We start from the raw sequence: 21,179 nt of genomic DNA, 5'->3' as shown, positions 1-21,179 counted from the left end.
AATTCAGTTGTTTTAACATCTTAACTTTTAAATGAGTTAAAATTAAAAATAATTTTGTTTCAATTTCAAGTTATTTTTCTAGGGATACAGGTTGAATTATAAATTCTGGTATATCCAAGTAAATTCCAATAATCTGAGAAAAATACAGATTAATGAGATTTTCGAGTAATGTAGTTTTTATTCAAAAGATATAGCAACATTACAATCACATCCTATTTTAATCCAAATTTACCAAGTGGGAAATACTCCTTATACCGTCAGTATATGCAAATCATATATTTACTTCTGTTGTTTCTCCTGTTAAATTACTACTACTTTACTTATATTTCTTCATAAACAATCTATCAATTATAAATTATTAAAGAAGTAATTTTTGAAAGGAACACGATTTGTTTTTCTGCACAAAATGACCATATGAGACAACAGGAGTCTGAAACTTTGAAATAGAGCAATGTAGTACAAGATCAAAATACTATTAATCTGTGTGCTAACTTGCAGAGTCAAATCATGAGTTGTTCTAAAAAGTGCATATGATGTACTGGAATGATATTGTATACAAGTCCTTTTGAACAGAATTTTACCTGTACCTGGGACTTGATAGATTCCTAATAATTATCAGTACTGACCAATGTTCAAATGTTTAAATAGAGGTGACATGGAGTCCCTAAATATAATTACTTGGAAATTAACATAGATGCATTCCTAAATAGCGATCCACAAATGTTTGTCACAGATCTTGATGGAAGTGCTTCACCATTGGATTCATAGTAGATTTATGGACATGGAATAGTTGTTTTTTTTAAACAACTGAAATTAAGTTGTTTTTTTCTAAGAAAATATCTGCATTGTATTGGACTGGGGTTATACCTATGTTATAAAATATTTGAGGTGAGTTAGGGTTTTCTTTGGTCCCTGGGAGATTGTTACAAAATGCATGAGCTCTTCAAAGAGTACCACATTTCTTACGTTTCCTGTATCAACTCTGGATGCAGGAGTTTCTCTGGAAGCATTAGAGAAAGAGCTTCTGTTTTAAAAGAACTTGATACTACTGTAAGGATCCTAAGCTTTTAAAAGTTTTTTTTAAAAAAGGACAGGAAAGACTTTTCAACCAACACGTAACTTTTAAAAATTAACATCTTTTGCAGTTGGGTTCAGTATGGTAATAGATACGTATGAAAATTTGTTTGATTTCTCTAATAAGTGGAAAATGGAATGAAGGAAATTTAGCCCAGTACATAGGCATAAATACATACCTAATAAGAAGTTCATGTCACGGTTTAGATAAATTCTTAGTCACTAGTCTGCATCTAGTCCAGAGTCAACTAGTCAAGAATTTGGGCTAGATGCAGACTAGTGACAAATTATAATTACTGTCAACAACTATTTGCTCTGGGTTAATTAGAAACATGTGATAACTGATTATACTGATTACTAAAATGACTATACTATGATTTTTAAATATAACAAGTCCTTTTCTTATATATTTCTTATATATATATTTCTTATATATTTAGTTATACAATGGATACTTTCAAAATAAACATAGAAACACTACTAAAACTCTTGATTCCTGTAAACTTTTAACTGGGTGAAACAGTGCACCATAGAGCAAACTTTTTTGAACCAAGGTACCTCAAATGGGCTAACTTACAGAATGTGTCCAAAATATGGGACCCATAATTCCTATGGAATTCAAAATTGGCAAATTTTATTAAAATGTGATATAAATATTATCTTAAAGCAGTTTATGACATAATACAAAATGTCATAAATATTTCCTGAGGTTAAGTTGGTCACCTCCTGATGGTTGACTCTTTTACTTGTATATAGTTTAACTTTAAAGGCAGATGCATCTCTGAATATCTCCCTGAATTTGAACCTCTGCCACTATTGGACGCATTGAGGAATCTGGTAAGGAAACATCTCTGAAACCCAAATCCAACAGGTCACAGGTTGTTTAATACCTCATTAAATAAGTTAAGAAATAGAAAGAAAGAAATAAGATAAGAAATGTTTATTACATTTAGGTGCAAATTAAATTATCAGGATTCTGATAATTTAGAAGAGTTTTAGTAGTAAGTAGATGTTTCTGTATTTATTTTCAAAGTATCCACTGTAGAACTAAACAGATAAGAAAAGGACATGTTATATTTAAAAATCATAGTATAGCTCTTAATTCTGTAATCAGTATAATCAGTTATCACATATTTCTAATTAACCCAGAGCAAATGGTTGCTGACAGTAATTATAATCTGTCCTACTGACATACACATTCACACACTATTGTTTGGAGTTCTAAGTAGTTATTATTGAGTTGTATCAGCCCCATTAATTATCTTCTACTGAATTTTGCTTCACTCTGGTAAATCTCTGTTAATTGCTTTATTTACAGTACGGTTCCCCCCCAACCTAATGTGCTGAGTACAAAACTATCTCTTTAATATAATATTATTATGCTAAACTAATTAACAAGAGGAATGCAAAAAACTTTAATAATAACAATAGTAATAAAAGTAAACACAAGGCTCATTATTTCCCAAAAACAAGCACTAAACATAAATGTCTTAAAAAAATTGAAAGAGATGGAAACAATAGCAAATATGTTATTCTGTATGTAAAGAGAACAAGACTGTAGGGTATCAAATCAGTGGCTATAGCAAAATTGTTCAACTTATGAAAGAAGACATGGATGAATAGCAAAAATAATACAAATACAATAATACAAACAGTTTTACATATTGTGTTCATACCAAATGACCCCATGATAATTAAAAAGGAAAACAGAATAATTGTAAAATAACAGTTCTTTTCTTGGAACCATGTATATTTTTATTTATTTATTGAATTGGTATGACAATATTGATATTATTTATTATGGTGTTATTGAAAAAAACAAGTGCACCAAGGCTTGAAAAAAAGCCAATGCTACAGTGTAATCAGACCACTCATTAATGACTGCCATAGTGGACATCTGCCTTGAGAGAGGACAAAATAGTAAAGATGCATCCTGCTATTTGCTCTAGCCTCTGAAGATGCCATATATCATCATACATTAAATTTTCTCTATCCCCCTCCCCTGGTCCCCAGTATGCCAGCATACTTTAATCAATGGTTTGCAGAATATACCATTTTTATTTTCTAAGAATTGGCCTATTTGAGAAAAAGAGGTATGCTATAGTCTGGAGCTTTACTCTGCAGGAAGTCAAGGTGGCAAACGCACTTAATAGTCCTTTTTCTATTTTCTCCACAACAACAACCCTATGACATGAGGTTTTTGTTTTTCCAATTAAGAGAAAAATAATTAAAATAGCATGTGGCTTGTTGGATATTGATAAAAGTGTCTATGGCCACACTGATGTCCATAGGTGCCACCTGATTACTTCTGATATGTCTAAACAAATATCAGTGGTTTAAAATTTATATGAATGTATTTAATTTTATATATTACTTTTCTAATAGAAGAACAATAATTTTGAATGAGTGGCTGAAACACAGTAAAAATGAGGCAAGGTTTACATTTCACCTTCACATTTCTAGCGTTATATGATTTTTTTTAGAACTAATGTTTTCTTACAGCCAGTTTGGTCTAGTGGTTAGGACAAGAGGCTAGAAACCAGGAGACTATGAGTTCTAGTTCCACCTTAGGCATGAAAGCCAGCTGAGTAATTTTGGGCCAGCCTCTTTCAGTCCAACCCATGTCATAGGGTTGTTGTTGTAGAGAAAATAGAAAAAGGAATATTAACTGTGTTTGCCACCTTGAGTTATTTATAAAAATAATAAAGATGGGATAAATAAATGAAAATCAGTCAATAAATGTATAACTTAATGAACTTAGAAAACATATCCCTTAAATTGGCAAATAACAGTAGAGCTACTATTTATATAAATATGTGAAGACATGGCATCTATATACTAATCAGTCATATTATAATGATATTCTAAAAAAGTTTATAAATTTTAGATATCAGGTTATTGTCTGCTTTCCACCTACTCGTATTAATTAGTTTCTTTCTTTAGCCGATAACCTTTTTCTGCTTTGTCTATTCTTCAGTTTCAGGTGCTCAAGACAAAGGGATAGTTAACCATTCATAATAATTCTGACAGTAGGTATATTTAACTGGTAATTACTTATGGAAAGACTCATATGCATCAATATTTATTGATTCACTAAGCTCCACTGATCTATTAATATGGGTATCCTTTTCATGGAAGATTTAGAGCATCTTATACAAAGAATTGCTTTGTGGATTACTTCCTAAGACATCTTTAAAAAAAAAACTACTGAGTCTTCTACTGCAAAAATATTTTGTCTGAAATTTGACTATGTGATATTAAAATTATGTAAGTGATTTCTGCTATCACATTAAATGTGACCAGTGTTCTTTGTTCTTCTTTGGCTCACATATATTCTGTTGCTTTTTCACACTCCATGGAACCTCCCTACTTATGATAAAAGAGTCTTTTAAAGAATTTACTAGAAGAACAAAGCATGCTGATTTGTATGTTATGGTTAATATATTCTGAGTGTGCTGGCGACATAGCAATATTTTATTTACCATGAAGATGGAACTGCACAAAACTCTGACAGATATAAATTCTTTTGTTTTGTATTTTGTTCTGGAAAAAAACCCCAGCATCAAAAGTAAAGTCACATTAATCTATTCTAACAACTACCAATATAATTCTTTTAAAGACGAAATAATTATATCAAATTACATTGGGCTTTGAGTGGTCCATATTCAACCTCTGAACTCCTTTTTTGCAGCTTGGAGTGCCAGGGATTCACTGCTCAAATTCAGGAGTAGTTTTTTGAATATCCCATGGAAACCCAAAACCCTAAGAAGTAATACACCTTTGAATAGGCTTAGTATATATTACTTCAATATTAATAATTCCAGCAATATTTGTGAAAATATTCCATAGCATTCTGCTTGCCATCCAGCTAAATATGAGTTATAAACCATGACAACACAGTGGGTACAAAGCTGATCTGAAAATCATATTAAAAGAATCTTTCATCAGTGATTCCTCACCAGCTGGAGAGAGAAATCAAGTGTATTTAGTGCTGTATCATGTACTTTTCAACATTTTATTAATGACTTCTAAGAAAAGATGGACAGAATGCTTACCAAATTTTCAGATGGCAAAAAATTGGACTAATAAAATCGGACTAATAGGGCTGTGAAGTGCTTCAGATTTGATTTAAAGGATATGGTTTAATTTGAAGTCTTATTCAATCCTAGAAACAGATGTGGGTCATTTAATAACTCATAGACAAATGTTAAAGTGTTGCATTCATATCCCTGCATGTTCCAGAACTTCTCTTCCAAATCAAAATTAAAGCACTGCACAGCTCTTACTGCTAAAACTCTAGGAGATAATCCAGAATGATACTGACTACAGCAATGGGTTGACAATGAAATTTACAGAGATAGAAGTTTCTTTACATCTCCTTTTTCATTCTTGTTCTTTGAATACAAAAGTTTTTCTGGTACCAGGTAATAAACTGTAACATTTCATTATAGACAGTGTCAAATATATTATTTATAGGTATGGTACATCAAGTATGTATGTATTTCTGAATTAGAGTAGGTTCACAGTTGGTTTGCCAAAAAAAGCTACAAGTTATAGCTGTATTCTTATGGCCACAGTACCCAACAAACAGAATTGAGAAGGATTACCGGATTACCTACAGCAGCACCTACAGCCAGCGTCAACCTCCCTCCATCCAGTGCGCTCCCACAGAGTGGGCCTCCTCAGGGTGCCTCCGATCAGAGAATGTCGATTGGTGGCCCCCAGGGGGAGGGAGTTCTCTGTGGGCGCTCCAGACCTATGGAACCGCTTGCCGGTTGAGCTCCGGATGGCCCCCGACCTTCGCTCCTTCCGGCGCGATTTAAAAACCTATCTATTTGAACAATCTGGCCTGGTCTGATGGGTTTGGGGTTGGATTTAGTTTTAACACAGTTTTATTATTGTATTATATTGGGCATAATTATTTAATCCTTTTTAACTTCTTTTTAACTTTTGTATTTATATTTTGATATTTATTGCCCTGTACACCGCCCTGAGTCCTTCGGGAGAAGGGTGGTATAAAAATTTAATAAATAATAATAATAATAATAAATACAAAAGCAAATGCTGACTGAGACTATGCTTAATACATTGTGATGGAAATATTGCTTAATGTAAGAAAGAAGACTATGCAGAAAACATATCTGCCCTAAATTCTGATTATTCCATGGCGACATAAAAATATTCCTAGATTACCACAGAACATTTTTTTGGCAAAGTCACATGATCATAGTCTGGTCTCCAATTTAACACTGAAATATAAAGAAATAATCTGTTATTATACTTCACCACCAAAATATTTCTTAAGAACATCTGTGTAAGAAGACCTTCTGTGGCGAAAAAGAAAGTACATTATATAAAAGTTTTCCTAATGGTAGTATCTGAAATATAATGTCAAACTCCCAAACATTAAATTAAGATTAAATAATTAATGCTACTAAATGTGTTACATTTTTAGCGTTTACTATATAGCAGGCTCTGCTAGGTCCATGTAGTTTCTAATAACCGTATCTTAGTGTTCCTAGTCAAAAAGCGCAGAAGTCACAATGGTTCAAAATACAAGCAGAAAAATATAAAATTACCCATCAAAAATAAGTTTTTACAGTTGTTGAATGTAAATTGAGTCAGTAAAATAAATTATGAGTTTAGTCTAATGAGTACCAAAGAAAGCCTACCTTTAAGGCAAAAACGTATTCAGGATGTCCAGGCAAAGATTTAAATGATGTAGTTATAGCAACATCATAGATACATCCTTGATAAAATTATGTTAACTTTCCATGTATAAAACAAAATAAAACTCTTGAATCAACCTGTAGTGATATACTTGATTATTATCTAATTTATATTGAACTAGGTTTTATTGTTCTAAACTTTATGCAACCAGAAATTCAACAGTCCCAGAATCTATCCACAGTAACTTTCAAGATATGCTTGCTTAATTTATGAGTGAATACATACTGAAAATATGGTGAATCTGTTCTTTTATGTTTTAGTATTTATCTATCTATTTTTAAAAGAACAGATTCAGGAAAAGTAGATAAAGTATTCTTTTATGGTTAACATAGATTTTATCATTAAGAATTAATTTATTCATGGTTGTTTCATTGCAAAATGTCTTTTAAAAATCCTTGGGAATTTGAGGTACTCATATGCAACATGAATATTATGTTATAATGACTATATTGGGAATAATTTATTTATTGGTAGATGGAATATTTTTGTACAAAATATTTTTTTAATAGGAATTGTAAAACAAGAAGAAATTGAATAGAAGGATTAACATTAAAATAAATGCTGTTTATATAAGTAGGAAAATGAAGTGGGACAAATGTTTTACAAGATTTAAATAGTCATACATAATTAGCCTAGAAGAACTAAGATAAGGTTTGCTGATTTTCTAGAATCCTTTCATATATAGGTAATCCTCAAGTTACGAATGTAATAGAGCCTGCCAATTAAATTTGTAATCCAAGCATTCGTTTGATTGGATCATGTTAAATGAATGTGATCGCTCCCTGCTTTCCCCAACGTATTCACTAGTCGAATGTGCATGTCATTAAATGCACATGAGATAGCTCAGGGTGGGGAAGACCATGCAGGGCCTGGTGCTGGAGCAGGCCTCCCAAGGCCTACCCCAGTCCACTGAGATACCTCATGCTCTCCTGGGGTCACCACAATTGCTTCCCCCCACATCCTGTCCGTCCCGGTCTCCACAGACTGGGCCTGCTTTGCTAGCATCCCGGATTTCACTTACTCCTACCCACCCCATTTCCCATGGCTTACTTAGTTTTTGAAGATCTCCAGAACTCCAAAGAAGAGGCTGACCCACTGGCAGAGAAGCCAAAGTGTTTTATTCAGTTGATGGTAAAGCTGTGAAATCTAAGGGAAACATTTCCCCCAGATTTTGAATAAAAGACTTTGGCTGGAGGTCATGTGGCCAGCAGGCCTCTGTTAGTAGAACAGGCCTGAGTGAGGCTGCAGTAGCCTCCTGCTTCCAGAACAGCTTCAGGGATTGGGGCAGCAGCAACAGCCAATCAACAAAGAGCTTGCTTCGTTTGTCTCACCAGGCTGAACTGCATTCAACTCCTTGTTGATTGGCTGCTGCTGCTGCCCCAATCCCTGAAGCTGCTCATTCGAACTAGCCAGTCAGTAGCAAGTAGGAGGCTGCTCAGCGCCAGCCAGATTGAGCCCAAACTAAGCCTACAGGCCCTCATGGCAGAGGAGCCAGTCTTTCATTCAGATGGGGCAAAGCTGTTTTTCTTATATGTCACGTTCTTACAACTTCACTGACTTCTGAATAAAAGACTTCAGCTTCTCTGCCACATGGGTCAGCCCTTCTGAAAGTTAAAGACATTAAAGCCATATGGGAAATAGGATGGGGAGGAGTAAATGCAATCCAGGATGCTAGCAAAGAAGGCCCAGCCTTTGGAGACCCAGTGGGACAGGATGTGGGAAAGGAAATAGGCAGGGGGCATGTTGCAGCATCTCTGAGGTCACTCGTAAGGCCGAATGACCATTGTGGTGCTGCCACATGCATAACTTCGGGCCTGGGTTGTAAATACTTTGGGGGGGGGCGTTTCTCATAATTTTGAACAGTTGCTAATTGAACTCTCGAACTCAAGGAATACCTGTATTCACTTACCTCTTGTTCAGTTTACAGAGGATTACTACTAAGTGCTTGAAGACCACTTAGAAACTTTAGCTGGTCCATAATGCAGTGACGAACAGATAGCTCAGTGTGGTGAAATGTAGTCCCAAGTTGCAGGAGGGAAAGAGCAAAGGGACAAAGTAGTTTGCCCAGATTAATGTTTGGTATGAAGAAAAAGGGCAAAGGCAGTTCACAATATATATATCCAACAGTTATGCAGATAAGTGCTTAATCTGGGCAAGATTTCTGTCTATAAGCAAACAACAAAAGAAACTACTCTGAAATAACTCCTCATGTCGTCCTTAGTTCTTTGAGCATGACACTCAGTATGCCCCTGTAACACTTCTGCTATGCAAGCTTCAACATGATGGTTGCCACTTAATGGCATAGGCTCTTTGAGAAACCATCTTTCTCCCATCTGCCTACTTTACAAGATCTAACAGGTTAGATATTCTTTGTGTCCCAACATTAGTTATATCATCTAATGGTATCTAACAAATTAACTTGACAAATCACCCCCCCCCCTCAAAAAAAAACTATTTCTAGTTTCCAGGTATTTTATTTGTGCAAAGTTATGCACAATTTGTATTTCACCATACAAACAATGCCTGATTATTACTGATCTCACCTACTTTTCTAAGTATTATACAATGATACCTTCTCAAAACTCCATTATATGGTTCATTAACTTAATGCCTTTATAATTTCCAAATTCCTTCAGTTCTACTTTGTTTTTAAAAACTAGTACTAGAGCACTAACTGCTTGACACACCTTCAAGCCTTACACAATATGAATTACAATCTTAATAATTTTATAATGCAAGTATACAATTTCATATAATTTGGCAATATCATGATATATATATGAAGTCATTTTTATTAACTGAGGAATGTCATTGAACTTTGTTGTGTTAGTCTTTTCTTTTTTAAAAAAAATATTATTAAAAAATTTATTATAAGCACCATTAACGTGTATGATACATGTGTTTCAATATAATACATTGCAACACTCAAGAGAAAAAGGATGAATCAGACTAAACATACAGACACATACATCTATATTCTTTCTAGCATTTTCCCATAAGTGTAGAATCCTCTTTTTCCCCCATTGATTGTCACAGGAATTGACCAACTGGTTCAATACCTGAGTCTGAATTTGTGATCTGAGAAAATCATTGAAGATGGATTTCATGTCTAAGGTGGGGCTACAACTCACAGCTTCCTGATTTCCGCTCTTGTGCCTTAACCATTAGGCCAAATTGGTTTTCTAACAACCTGAATATACAGGAAAGGCTATATGTTTCTTAGTCAGGCAGTGTATTACTTGTACACATGTACTTTCTGAGATAAATTCAGACATTTACCATAATCTAAGGGCCTTTGAGGGAACGTGGTGGCTCAGTGGGTTAGGACGCTGAGCTTGTCGATCAGAAGGTCGGCAGTTTGGCAGGTTGAATCCCGAGTGCCGCGTAACAGAGTGAGCACCTGTTACTCGTCCCAGCTTCTGCCAACCTAGCAGTTCGAAAGCACATAAAAATGCAAGTAGAAAAATAGGGACCACTACGGTGGGAAGGTAATAACGTTCTGTGTGCCTTTGGCGTCTAGTCATGCCAGCCACATGACCACGGAGACGTCCTCAGACGAGCGCTGGCTCTTCGGCTTTGAAGCGGAGATGAGCACCGGCCCCTAGAGTTGGAAACGACTAGCACGCATGTGTAGGGAAACCTTTACCTAAGGGCCTTTGAGCATTTATAGACACAACTGAAATAGTCAGCAAATGGGGCTGATCTTTTTCCCTAAAACAAATGATGGAAATATGTTTGTGTAATAACATTCTATGACTACTTCTGACAGAATACAAAAATGTGGCCTTGGAATGGGAAATAGATGAGATGAATGAACCATTAAGAGTCATGCTGGAAGTTGAGAAAAGATTACTTGGGCCTGTAGCAGAGAGAAACTGACAGAATTTCAAGATTCTGTTTTATGCACTACAACAATAAATATGATTTCCCAAATCCCTGCTGCTTTTGTTTCCTAATCTCTTCTTCCTCAAAAGACTGATACTACTAGGACCGTTTTAGGGATAAGCATGGCTTTTTTTCTCATAGAACGCTCAGTACGGAGTTCCACCACCTTTTGTGGATGTAACCTTGTAGGGTAGGCAAGGTGGGTTGTATGACATGTGTGAGTTCCGGCTCCTTTTTCTTTTACAAAAAAAAGCACTGGGGATAAGGTAGTCCCAGCTCCACTTCCCGAAATCAGTTGGCTTGCTACAGACTGCTATTCTGAAAATAAAACTTGGCTCAAGTGAAGTAGGACAAGGTTTACTAAATAATCAACTTTCATTTCAGTTCATTTTTCCTCAGCAGAGCTCCACTTTCAAAATAACAGCCGGCAGGAGGTGCTGTGTTGCCAATCTCTCTGCAAACATCTGTGCTACACAGATGGATTTGAAAGTGTTATTTTCCTCTTTCAGCCAAATAGTTTAATATAGAACAACAGATTTAGTAAGGGGAACAGAAAGGTAGTCACTTCTTTTGTCATCATCCAAAGAACCAACTCCTCAAATCAACACCTAGAAAGACCAGTGTTTAGATGTATATTGAAATATTCATGCTTCAAAAATTAATGTTGTTCTGAGGCAAAGAGATTGATTGGTATTTTCTCTACAATTAAATTGCTTTGTTAAAATGTGTTATATTATTATTATCCTGCATCTTAAAAATATTTTGGTCAGTCAGTTTGGTGAACCTAACTAACACTCCTGCCTGCTCTTTTCCCTGTGAGTTAGACTGAGATGGTAAACCCTAAAGTCATTGGCTTTCAAACTTAAGGGAGACTTAGAAGTCATGCTCTCCAGGCTTCTAGGTCAGCACCTTCATCTGTACTCCAAACTGGCTCCAAAGATGAATATAAAGTTGTTGAACTTCTTATAATACCCCAATATTTACTAATATTGATTAATCATTGTGACTTTTATTTTCCCTTACTTTTTACCCAGATATAAGGTTATACATTATTGCTGTAAAGTGGAAATCAAAATATCCATGCAATGCATATTAGCTTACCGTGATTGAGCCAGTATCCTTAAAAATAACATAGCTCAACAATCAATAATAGTCCAGTGATTAATATTATCGAGGGAATATCCTGCAGTGTGGTAAACTAGCCAACTCTTATACTACAATATAGCCATTAATAAAATCTATATTAAAGTTTGTGTAGGCACCTTAATGATAATATTTGGGCAAAACACAATTGCTATTCAGTAGGTACATGACAAAATAACCCACAATGTTCACCAAATTTAACATATGAAGTTAAAGCACTTACTAAAACATACGGTGGGAGGAATAGAAGATTTCATAAAATTCCTGTGATTTGATTAGAGCAGCTTATAGCATTGTAGATTTATGCTGCAGTTGCTGTTATGCTGGATGAAATCATGCACATTAATATTTTAAAAGTAAAGAATATCATTGTGTTGATATAAAATGAAACCTCTAGTTATTTTTTTCATATGCCTCTGAAGTGACTTAAAAATATTATTTGCCGCTTGCCAAACTTGCCAAAATTATACTAGATAATGAACCCTTTGGGTATGCCTCACTAGTAATTTATAGCATTGTATGGTATCATCCAATCATCCTGGTGGTGATATAAAGTTTATCTTCATTGCTGATATATTGACATAGTAATGCTTGGATGATGACAAAGGATGCCCTAAATCACCACTGAAGAATGATATTTGCTGGCTGAATTGCAGTCACTATCTTTGCTTTTTCATTTTGGTCTTCTCCCAATATGTATTGTCTGCGTCAGTCAGCTAAGGTACTGTTTCAGTGATCAGAAACTATTTTCACCAGGAAGTTAGAATATCAGTTTGAACGATACTTTGTTCAGTAATGCACAGCAAATGTGATCTTACAAAGAATTATTGTAAAACAGAGGTAGGATAAATGGTTGAACAGCATGCATCATTTGATCATTTATCAAGAGAGATAAAGAGTAATAATATTATATAAAGCTCTTCCCTGCAGAGAGGGAAACTTTTTGAATTCCCTCCTTCCTTCTTTGTTATCAGAAATGCTGATAAGGCAATATTTAAGCTACTAAGCAATTCTTAGACATCCTTGCACCCTTGAAGCTATAGTAATTGCAATTCATGTTTTGAGAGAATTGAAGGAGGAAATTAGGATGCATAGAGGGGTGGAAAGGAAGAGGAATATGGAACTGAAAAAGATAAAAAGATAAAAATGCCATCAGGAAGGAAGGAAGGTTTTTTGATGCACCAGCAGAAATAGCCACGAGGAGACAAATCAGAGCTCAGAAAAACTTAGATGGTAGGTGGAAAAGGGCTCAGGTCAGGCCAGTTGTCTGTCTTAATGTAGACTAATACTGAAACTAGAATGCTCACAAATTACAGGTAGAAGCTTACATGCTTCCATCAGTAGGATTGTTTTATTACAGATATTAGAAAAGCATATGTAAAACTGGCAGGTTCCCTCTCTTTAATCTTATGTCCTGTCTTCCCATCCATTCATCATAATGAGCTAAGGATAATTTATTTCTGGGCAGAGGAGTGGTTGATGCCTGTGCATTTTGTAAAGGACCAACTAAATTCAGGCCCTCTGCTTTTAACCTTCCAAATCTGGGCACCAGGAATATCAATCAAACTACAATGTAAACCTACTAGATTGCAATAAAACTTGAAATTAACCAAACAAGAATGTTTTTCTTTTTCTTAGAAAAGAGTTTGCTTTCTTAAAGCCAAATTAAAACGTGGGAAGAAATGAATGTTTGCTAATTATTTATTTCACAGCTAAATAGCAACACCAACAGACCTTGAATTATCTGAAAATGATAAGCAGGTTAACATTTATATAGATCTCACAGGAAGAACCACCAAAACATACAAAAGTGTAGTCTAGATCAAGAAGTTGTAAGTAAAAAAAACTTATTGGAATAAGGCAATGGCAAACTACTTTTGTGCTGTGACCAGTACAGAACTACTAACAAATTCACCAGGACTTTCCCTTAATTGACTTCTGCTAAAAATGCTCTGTACATTATTCAACTGAATTGAATAGAGAAGGAAGGAAGGAAGGAAGGAAGGAAGGAAGGAAGGAAGGAAGGAAGGAAGGAAGGAAGGAAGGAAGGAAGGAAGGAAGGAAGGAAGGAAGGAAGGAAGGAAGGATATTCAAATCTAAGAAGCTATATACATAGAAACAGGAATTACAAGAAATGAATTGTGGAAACAGCTGTAAAAGCTCCTCTATAGATAAAGCTCAGCTCCTGTAACTGAACTATATTCAGCTCATCATACTGTGATAAAGGTAAAGGTTTCCCCTGTCCAGTTGTTTCTGACTCTAGTGGTTGGTGCTCATTTCCATTTCTTAGCCAAGGGAGCCAGCATTGCTGAAGACATCTCCATGGTTATGTGGCTAACATGACTATACACTGAGGCACATGGAATGCTGTTATCTTTTTACCAAAGTGGTATCTATTTTTCTACTTGCATTTGCATGCTTTCAAATTGCTAGGTTTGCAGTAGCTGGGATAAATAACAGGAGCTCATCCTGTCACGAAGGGCTTAATTCTCAAACCTGGTCTGTCAGCATCTTTAACCACTGAGCTATCATCCCCCCCCACCACTAGGTTACATACATGGAATTGTTTTTACGGTTAATTTAGAAATTACTATTGGTGCAAAATGTAGCAGTTAGATATCTTCCATAACAAATTATTCTTATTATAAAAATTATGCTGCTTCCAATTAATTTACAAACATATAAAGGGTTTTTTTTAGCAAAGGTTCCAAAGGAAGCCATTATTTTATTAAGATTTTGGGTGCATAGTCAGAGTGAATATGCCATTTGTAAATATAAAAAGTGTTACAAAATTTGAAATTAATGACTGACTTCTAAACCCCAAGTGATATTAGGGGTTTAGTTGTACTAGACATTCTAGTACTTCAGAAATATCCAGAGGTCTGATTCAGAGGAAGTTCTTTGGATCCCATTATCATTAGGAATGAGTTGATAAACTAAGATAGAACTTCTAAAGTTAAGCCTCCCTTTAGAATTTCCCAGACATGATTAGCTAGGTGTTTCATTCTATTTTTAAAAAGAGATGAAACCATTTTTAAAAGAAGATTTTCAGGCATTTGATGGGTTTCTTTTAATTTTGCTATATTTTATAATATTATTTTATTCAAAATTTTATTGAATTGTTTATCTTGAAAATAATTCTATTTTATTATTATTTTATTTTTGCATGGAATCATTTTAAGAATATATTGGAGAATGGGAAATAGATAATCAAATTCCAAGTCACTTTAATAAGCATCCAGTTTTGATTGCCACAATATAAAAAAGATGTTGAGACTCTAGAAAGTGCAGAGAAGAGCAACAAAGATGATTAGGCAACTGAAGGCTAAAACATATGAAGAACAGCTGTAGAAATTGGGTACGTCTAGTTTAATGAAAAGAGGGGCTAGGGGTGACATGATAGCAGTGTTCCGACACCTAATGGGCTGAGAAGAGGGGTCAACCTACTCTTCAAAGCACCTGAAGGCAGAACAAGAAGCAATGGATGAAAACTAATCAAGGAAAGAACCAACATAAAACTAAGGAGAAATTTCCTGGCAGAACTAATTAATGGAACAACTTGCCTCCAGAAGTTATTAACTCGTTATTCTAGTATCAGTTATACTCATAATCTCCATATGCATATATATTGACCACAGCCATATTATATATGGCAAAAATGTTCATCCTTATATTCTTTCTAAAACACATACACAGAAACTAGAATGATGTTAGAAAGTACTGCTCCACAATACAAATCTTTCAACTCGGGCTGAAGCAAACATTTTTTGTCTAATTATAATTCATGCCATAAGACAGGTGGTCTTTTAAAATATACTTTTCTTCCCACATCAGAAGTTTATAAATGTAATTGTGAATAATAATAATAAATCATGTAATATGTATGTGTGTGTACTGTATATTTCAAGCATTACAGTAACATTAATCCATTAATGTATAATTAGCATGCTTTAATTGAAATAATAATGACAATAAATTATTATCATTATTTACAGGTATTATTCATTAGCAATAAACCTGTAAATAGAAGTAGAATGTCTATGGATGAAGAAATCAAAGATAATACCAATTGTAAAAGGTGCCTTGGGTGCAGTCCCAAAATATCTGGAGCACTACCTGGACACCATAATTGGTCTCCAATTGTGGCAAAATCAATTTTGTCATATTGGAAAAATCAATTTCCAATCAATTGTAAAAGGCAGCTTTACTTGAATAGTTTACATCTTGCAATGATACTTTTAACACCATCAGATAATATCTGCTTATCCCAGGTCCCGGTTATGGACTGCAAAGGTGAATAAAAATGTTAAATCCAGTCTAAACTTCTGTCTGGTTGTGCAGTCAAACATAGTAATGTATTTAAATGTTTTCAGCAACAGTATTTTTATTAAGGAAAAAGTGACTGTAGCTGATTCAAGAAAGAATAATCAAATGACTTAACAAATATGTGGGAAGTTTCTAAAGTTCTCCCAAAATGTAATATTCAATGGAAAAAAAGAGGCAAGAAGAAATATGTGATGTAGCCTTATTTCCCCTTTCATTCTTTTTACCCTATGTTCTCAGTTGTAGGAGTTGCAAGGTGGCTTTTGTAGTGATGACTAGATTATTGCAATGGACAACTGAAGAAGTTATTCTTTTGGTGATTTTCCTGTGTAAGGTGTTTCCTGCTTTCCCTTGACGACTTACCAATTGTAACAGAATATGTATATAAACCTTGTGGAAAATTTATCTTAAAGAGCTCTTAAAGAGCACCTAACCCAATCCCAATTCCAGGATAGATAGATAGATAGATAGATAGATAGATAGATAGATAGATAGATAGATAGATAGATAGATAGACAGACAGATGTCACCATCAAGAATTAAACATTTGTAATACAATAATAAATTATATCGTATAACACTGTAAACTTATTTGGAAGTAAATCTTTAAGTTGAATGTTACTGAAATTATATTTGCAAAAGAAATCTCAGCAACAGATTAAATTTTCCATATAACTGATTGTCCATCAATTTTTCCAGTATAAATTGGCTTAATAAAAATACTTGAGTATAACAATGAATACATGCTTTTTGAAACTTATTCATAGGAATTTTGTTTCATCACACAACAGTTATGAAGCTTACTGTTTTTACCAACACAATCATTTATAACCATCTGTGTGGGCAGGAAAGGCTTTTAAAAATGCAATCAACAGAATTCCTGTACATACAAAATTCTTCTCATTTTCCTCACATTAAATATTCACTGAGTGCCTGTTAATATTTCTGGTTTAAGACTAAGAAATAATGAAACCCATACTTATAATAAAAGTAAATAGTGCTGGCAGGCCTCAAAATTGACCTGGACAATGTACTTCTTACCTTAATATACAACCAATAAAAAATGTCTTCTCATTTTTTATATAGCATGGATATTTTATCTTAGTTTCAGGGCTTCCTTTTTCACACAATTTTCTCTGGAAGCCCCGGTTTTATATTATAACATACGCTTATCAATCGTACTTGGTATATCATTGACCTGTTTAATGCATTCAAACCTTATATGACTCCCTAGTTCCCACCCCAACCCAAGGTCAGGACATAACAACAGCCTGGATAATGGTCATGTTTCCTTCGTGTAAGTGAATACAAGGGTGTGACCAACTTAATAAAAATATATTTTATTAAGATAGGTTGGAATAGAACAAATAAAGGTAGGCATATTTTTAGAATATTTTGAATTATATTCAGCATGTAATAATACATTTTAGCTATTATGGTCATTCAAAAATATTATTTTAAATACACCAGAACGAAAGTTTAATGAAAATATATATTTGGTAACTATATCAATAACATGAAAGCAACATTTTGTTATCTTTAAGGTAGTTCTTTATCTTGGCTTATGAATAGTATAAAATCAAATTATCAGTATATTAAGATGCAACAATCCTCTTCTATTCCTTATTAAAATATACAGGAATTAAGATGTTAAACATCATTAACAATTGTTCATAAATGTGTTTTCTAATCTTATCAAATAGGCATAAAAATAATATTTATAGAATGTGCTATGTGAATTACATTAACATTAGGCATATAAAATTGCTGAATACAAAATATACTTTGAGATTTGCCTTAGGTCATAATGCTCTAAACACACCCACACTCACACCTACTACTGTTTCTATATAAATAATAACAATAACTAATAACTAATAAACCATGCACGTGCAGGGATTTCAGGATGCAATATTAACTCAGGTTTTGGAGGCTTTATAATGCTTCAAATTTTAGTTCTTCCTTATTCTAAGTATTTTGCATACAGAAAGTATTTTTTACAGAAAGCAAGAATTCAAAGTCATCTGCCTTGAATCTGTTTCTTTAACTATTTCCAATGTTACTTTTAACCATGCATAAATGTTCAGAAATAACAACTGTATCTTAAAACTCTGCTTCAGAGAAACACTTCATTATGGGCTGGTATCTAGTAAAGATATTGGACTTTTCTATGTGTTCTTCCTAAAACAAGCACCAAGTTTTCATTTTCTCTTAAGAATGGAGTGACATCTATGCTTCCTTAAGCTAAGCTAAGACTGAAACCAACCAATCTTAGAAGGCAAGGAGGGATGCATTGCACACAATACAATTCTCCATTGTGTGTGTCAGCTGTAAGTGGTTCCATTGATAGTGCAATCTATCTGATTGCACATATAACCATTCACAAGGAATAGCTACCTTGGCAGGTCAGTTCATTCAAACACCTCAATTAAAAATTACAGGCTGATACGCACAGTTACAACTTATACACTATTGCATGAGCTCCTAAAGGTATGGTTAGATTTGCTGTGCCACCTGTCCCCCCCCCACCCTCCACCCTCCCATCTCTCAAGTCATATTTTAGGCCTTGATCCTGTACGTGGCTAGAAGATAACAACTTCTGAGTCACCCGAGACACTTCCCACCCATCAGAAGCCCCAAATGTCCACTCATGTTTATTCTTGGAAGCCTAGCTTCCAAGATAGTTTGAGGCACTCGCGGTCTTACCTCCAAATTTGCCCAAGCTGCAGGATGTGGATAAGAGACTGCATCAGCCAGATGCAGAAGGCGCAGGAGGCAGATCTTGTCTTGGGGGTTCGGATGCCGCTGCAGCCAACACCTCCACCTCCCCCACTGGTAGTGCTGGTCGCGTTGGTGCTGCTGCTGTTACTGCTATTAGTTGCGTTGCCCTTGCTGGCATTGGATGCTTGCCTTTGTGGTGTGGCCGGCCGGGCCCCGGCATCCATATCCCCCGCGGCCGAGCCGCTGCTCACCAGCAGTTTGCTTTCGCCGTGTCCGGCAGAGGAGGAGGAGGCTGGAGCCACCGAGGGGCCGTCCTCGGAGCTGAAGTCGTGGACAAACCAGCGGAAGCTGAAGACCTGTACCGAGAGGGAACCGAGCAGCACGAAGAAAAGTGTGAGCCCAAACCACCAGCGCTGGCCTCGAAGGTAGTAGTCGACCGCCAGCCAGAGGTCCGTGCCCACGTCCGCCAAGTACACGGCCACGGCGGCCAGAATCCAGAGTCCGTCCCATAGCGAATAGCGCCGCTGCTCCCTGCCTAGGCGCAAGCAAAGCGACGACGAACCTCCGCCCGAGCCCCGCGAGCCACCAGCCGCCCTGCCTCCGCTGCCACAGCAGCAGCAGCAGCGGCGGCACCCGCCGTTTCCACCGCCGTCCCTTCGACTCCCGCCGCCGGAGTTGCAGCAGCCGCAGCCGCCGCCAGGTGACTCGTCATCCTCGGCGCTGACGGGGCCCTCCGCGCCGGAGGAAAAGCCCGAGGCCAGCGCCTGCACCGAACCGGAATGCTCCGAATTCTGCAGTGGCGTGAACGCCACCTCGCTGCCCTTCTTCATCTTCAGCCGACCCCCGTCCGACTTCGCGGCCATGATGCGGATGGAAAGCGGCGGCAGCGGCGGCGGCAGCGAAAGGACCCAGTCCGGTAACACCCTTTAGCCCGCCCCCTCCCTCTCTCCCCTCCGTCCGCGGACAATTCGCTCTCCCCGTTAGGTTTCCCAAGGAGCTGACGGGGCTGGGCCGCTGGGTCCTGCAGGAGCTGCTGGAGCGCCGCCTGCCTGCAGGGAGCCCAGCTCACCCACCCAGCCCCGGACAGAAGCGCCTTGCGGAGCAGTCCTTACACCGGCACATCTTTTCCTCCGCCTGGCCCGCCCCTCCGCTTCGCCTCTGCTGCCGCCGCCGCCGCCGCCGCCGCCGCCACCCAGCTGACTGACGCCAGGAAAGAGGATGACCTCATCCCTCTCCCCCATATACACAGACACGCGCGCGCACACATACACACGGAATAGCCGTGGGGCCCAGAAAGGGGTGTGTGTGTGTGTGTGTGTGTGTGTGTGTGTGAGAGAGAGAGAGAGAGAGAGAGAGAAATCGAGAAGCAAGGGTGCTTCGGAGGCGGGTGCGGTGAAATCACACAAGCAGCAGAGAGAGGGGATCTGAGGGGGCATAGAGGACCTGCCGTTCGGTTATTAGATTGCGGAGAGGGAGCGGGGGGGGTGGGGTGGGGAGGGAGCAAGGTCTGCCTTGGAAGGAAGGGAGAAAGTCCCTGATTTTGCTCACTCGCGGGTAGAGAAAAGGATCCACTCGCGGTCAGGAAATGGCTGGTTTTTCAACAGATCTTCCAAGAAGGATTGATTGAGAGACTGACTGGGGGAAAAAGAAAAAAGAAAAAAAAAGAAGGAGCAGGGATTTCTAAGCGAAGGAGGCCAAAGGTACCTAGAGGCACCTTCGCACCAGAAGGCGCAAGCACTTCCACTCCTGCCTGGAGAAGCGACTTTTCGTAGTCTTCCCGCTGCCGCTCCCCTTTTCTCTGCGCTCTTCCACTCGGAAATCGACCACAGAGGAGCGGTGCTGCTCAGGGGGGCGTGTACTGAGGCCCCATTGAGAGCTCGTGGTGGCGGGGGGGGGGGAGATGGGTGGGAAAGCTCAGACCAGGCCGGGCAGCTCGTGAGGTGAACTGGCAACGCAGGGGCTCTCTGGAAGTTGGCGCTCCCCAGCGGGCGCCAAGGGACGCAAAGGATGAGGATTCCAGGGAACAGGTGCAGAGAAGAGGGATAATAAACGAGGCCTCGAGAGCGGGAATTGCAGGTGGCTTCCTGCCTTTGCCGCGCGCGAGGGACAAGAGAGGGCAGACGTTTCCCTTATTAGTACGGCCCGCTTTGTCAGGCGGGGCGGGAGGAGAGTCGTTAGCAGCAGGCGGGGTAAGGAAGGGGGCGAGGGAACAGAGAGGCATTTCAAGTGGGGTGGGTGACACGACACGTTGGAGAGACACTCCTGTATTCACTTTAGGTGCCACGAGGCAGGGGGAGGAGAGG

The 21,179-nt window shown here is 37.5% G+C and overlaps 1 protein-coding gene across 1 annotated transcript in view; it reads right to left on the bottom strand.

Annotated features, from left to right (window-relative positions):
• The window catches only part of XKR4 (XK related 4), a gene marked incomplete at its 5' end in the record, with an annotated part of 91,560 nt that extends 71,821 nt beyond the window's left edge, over positions 1-19,739 (bottom strand). Inside the window, one exon of the mRNA XM_081324237.1 lies at positions 18,862-19,739. Coding sequence (XP_081180363.1) covers positions 18,862-19,739 — 878 coding nt within the window. The remainder of the gene's footprint in view (positions 1-18,861) is intronic.
• Between the last annotated feature and the right edge of the window lie 1,440 nt (positions 19,740-21,179).

The sequence above is a fragment of the Vipera berus genome (assembly GCF_964194415.1).
Source record: "Vipera berus genome assembly, chromosome: 3".
Taxonomy (NCBI): Eukaryota; Metazoa; Chordata; class Lepidosauria; order Squamata; family Viperidae; genus Vipera; species Vipera berus.
This window is presented reverse-complemented; position numbering and strand designations above follow the sequence as displayed.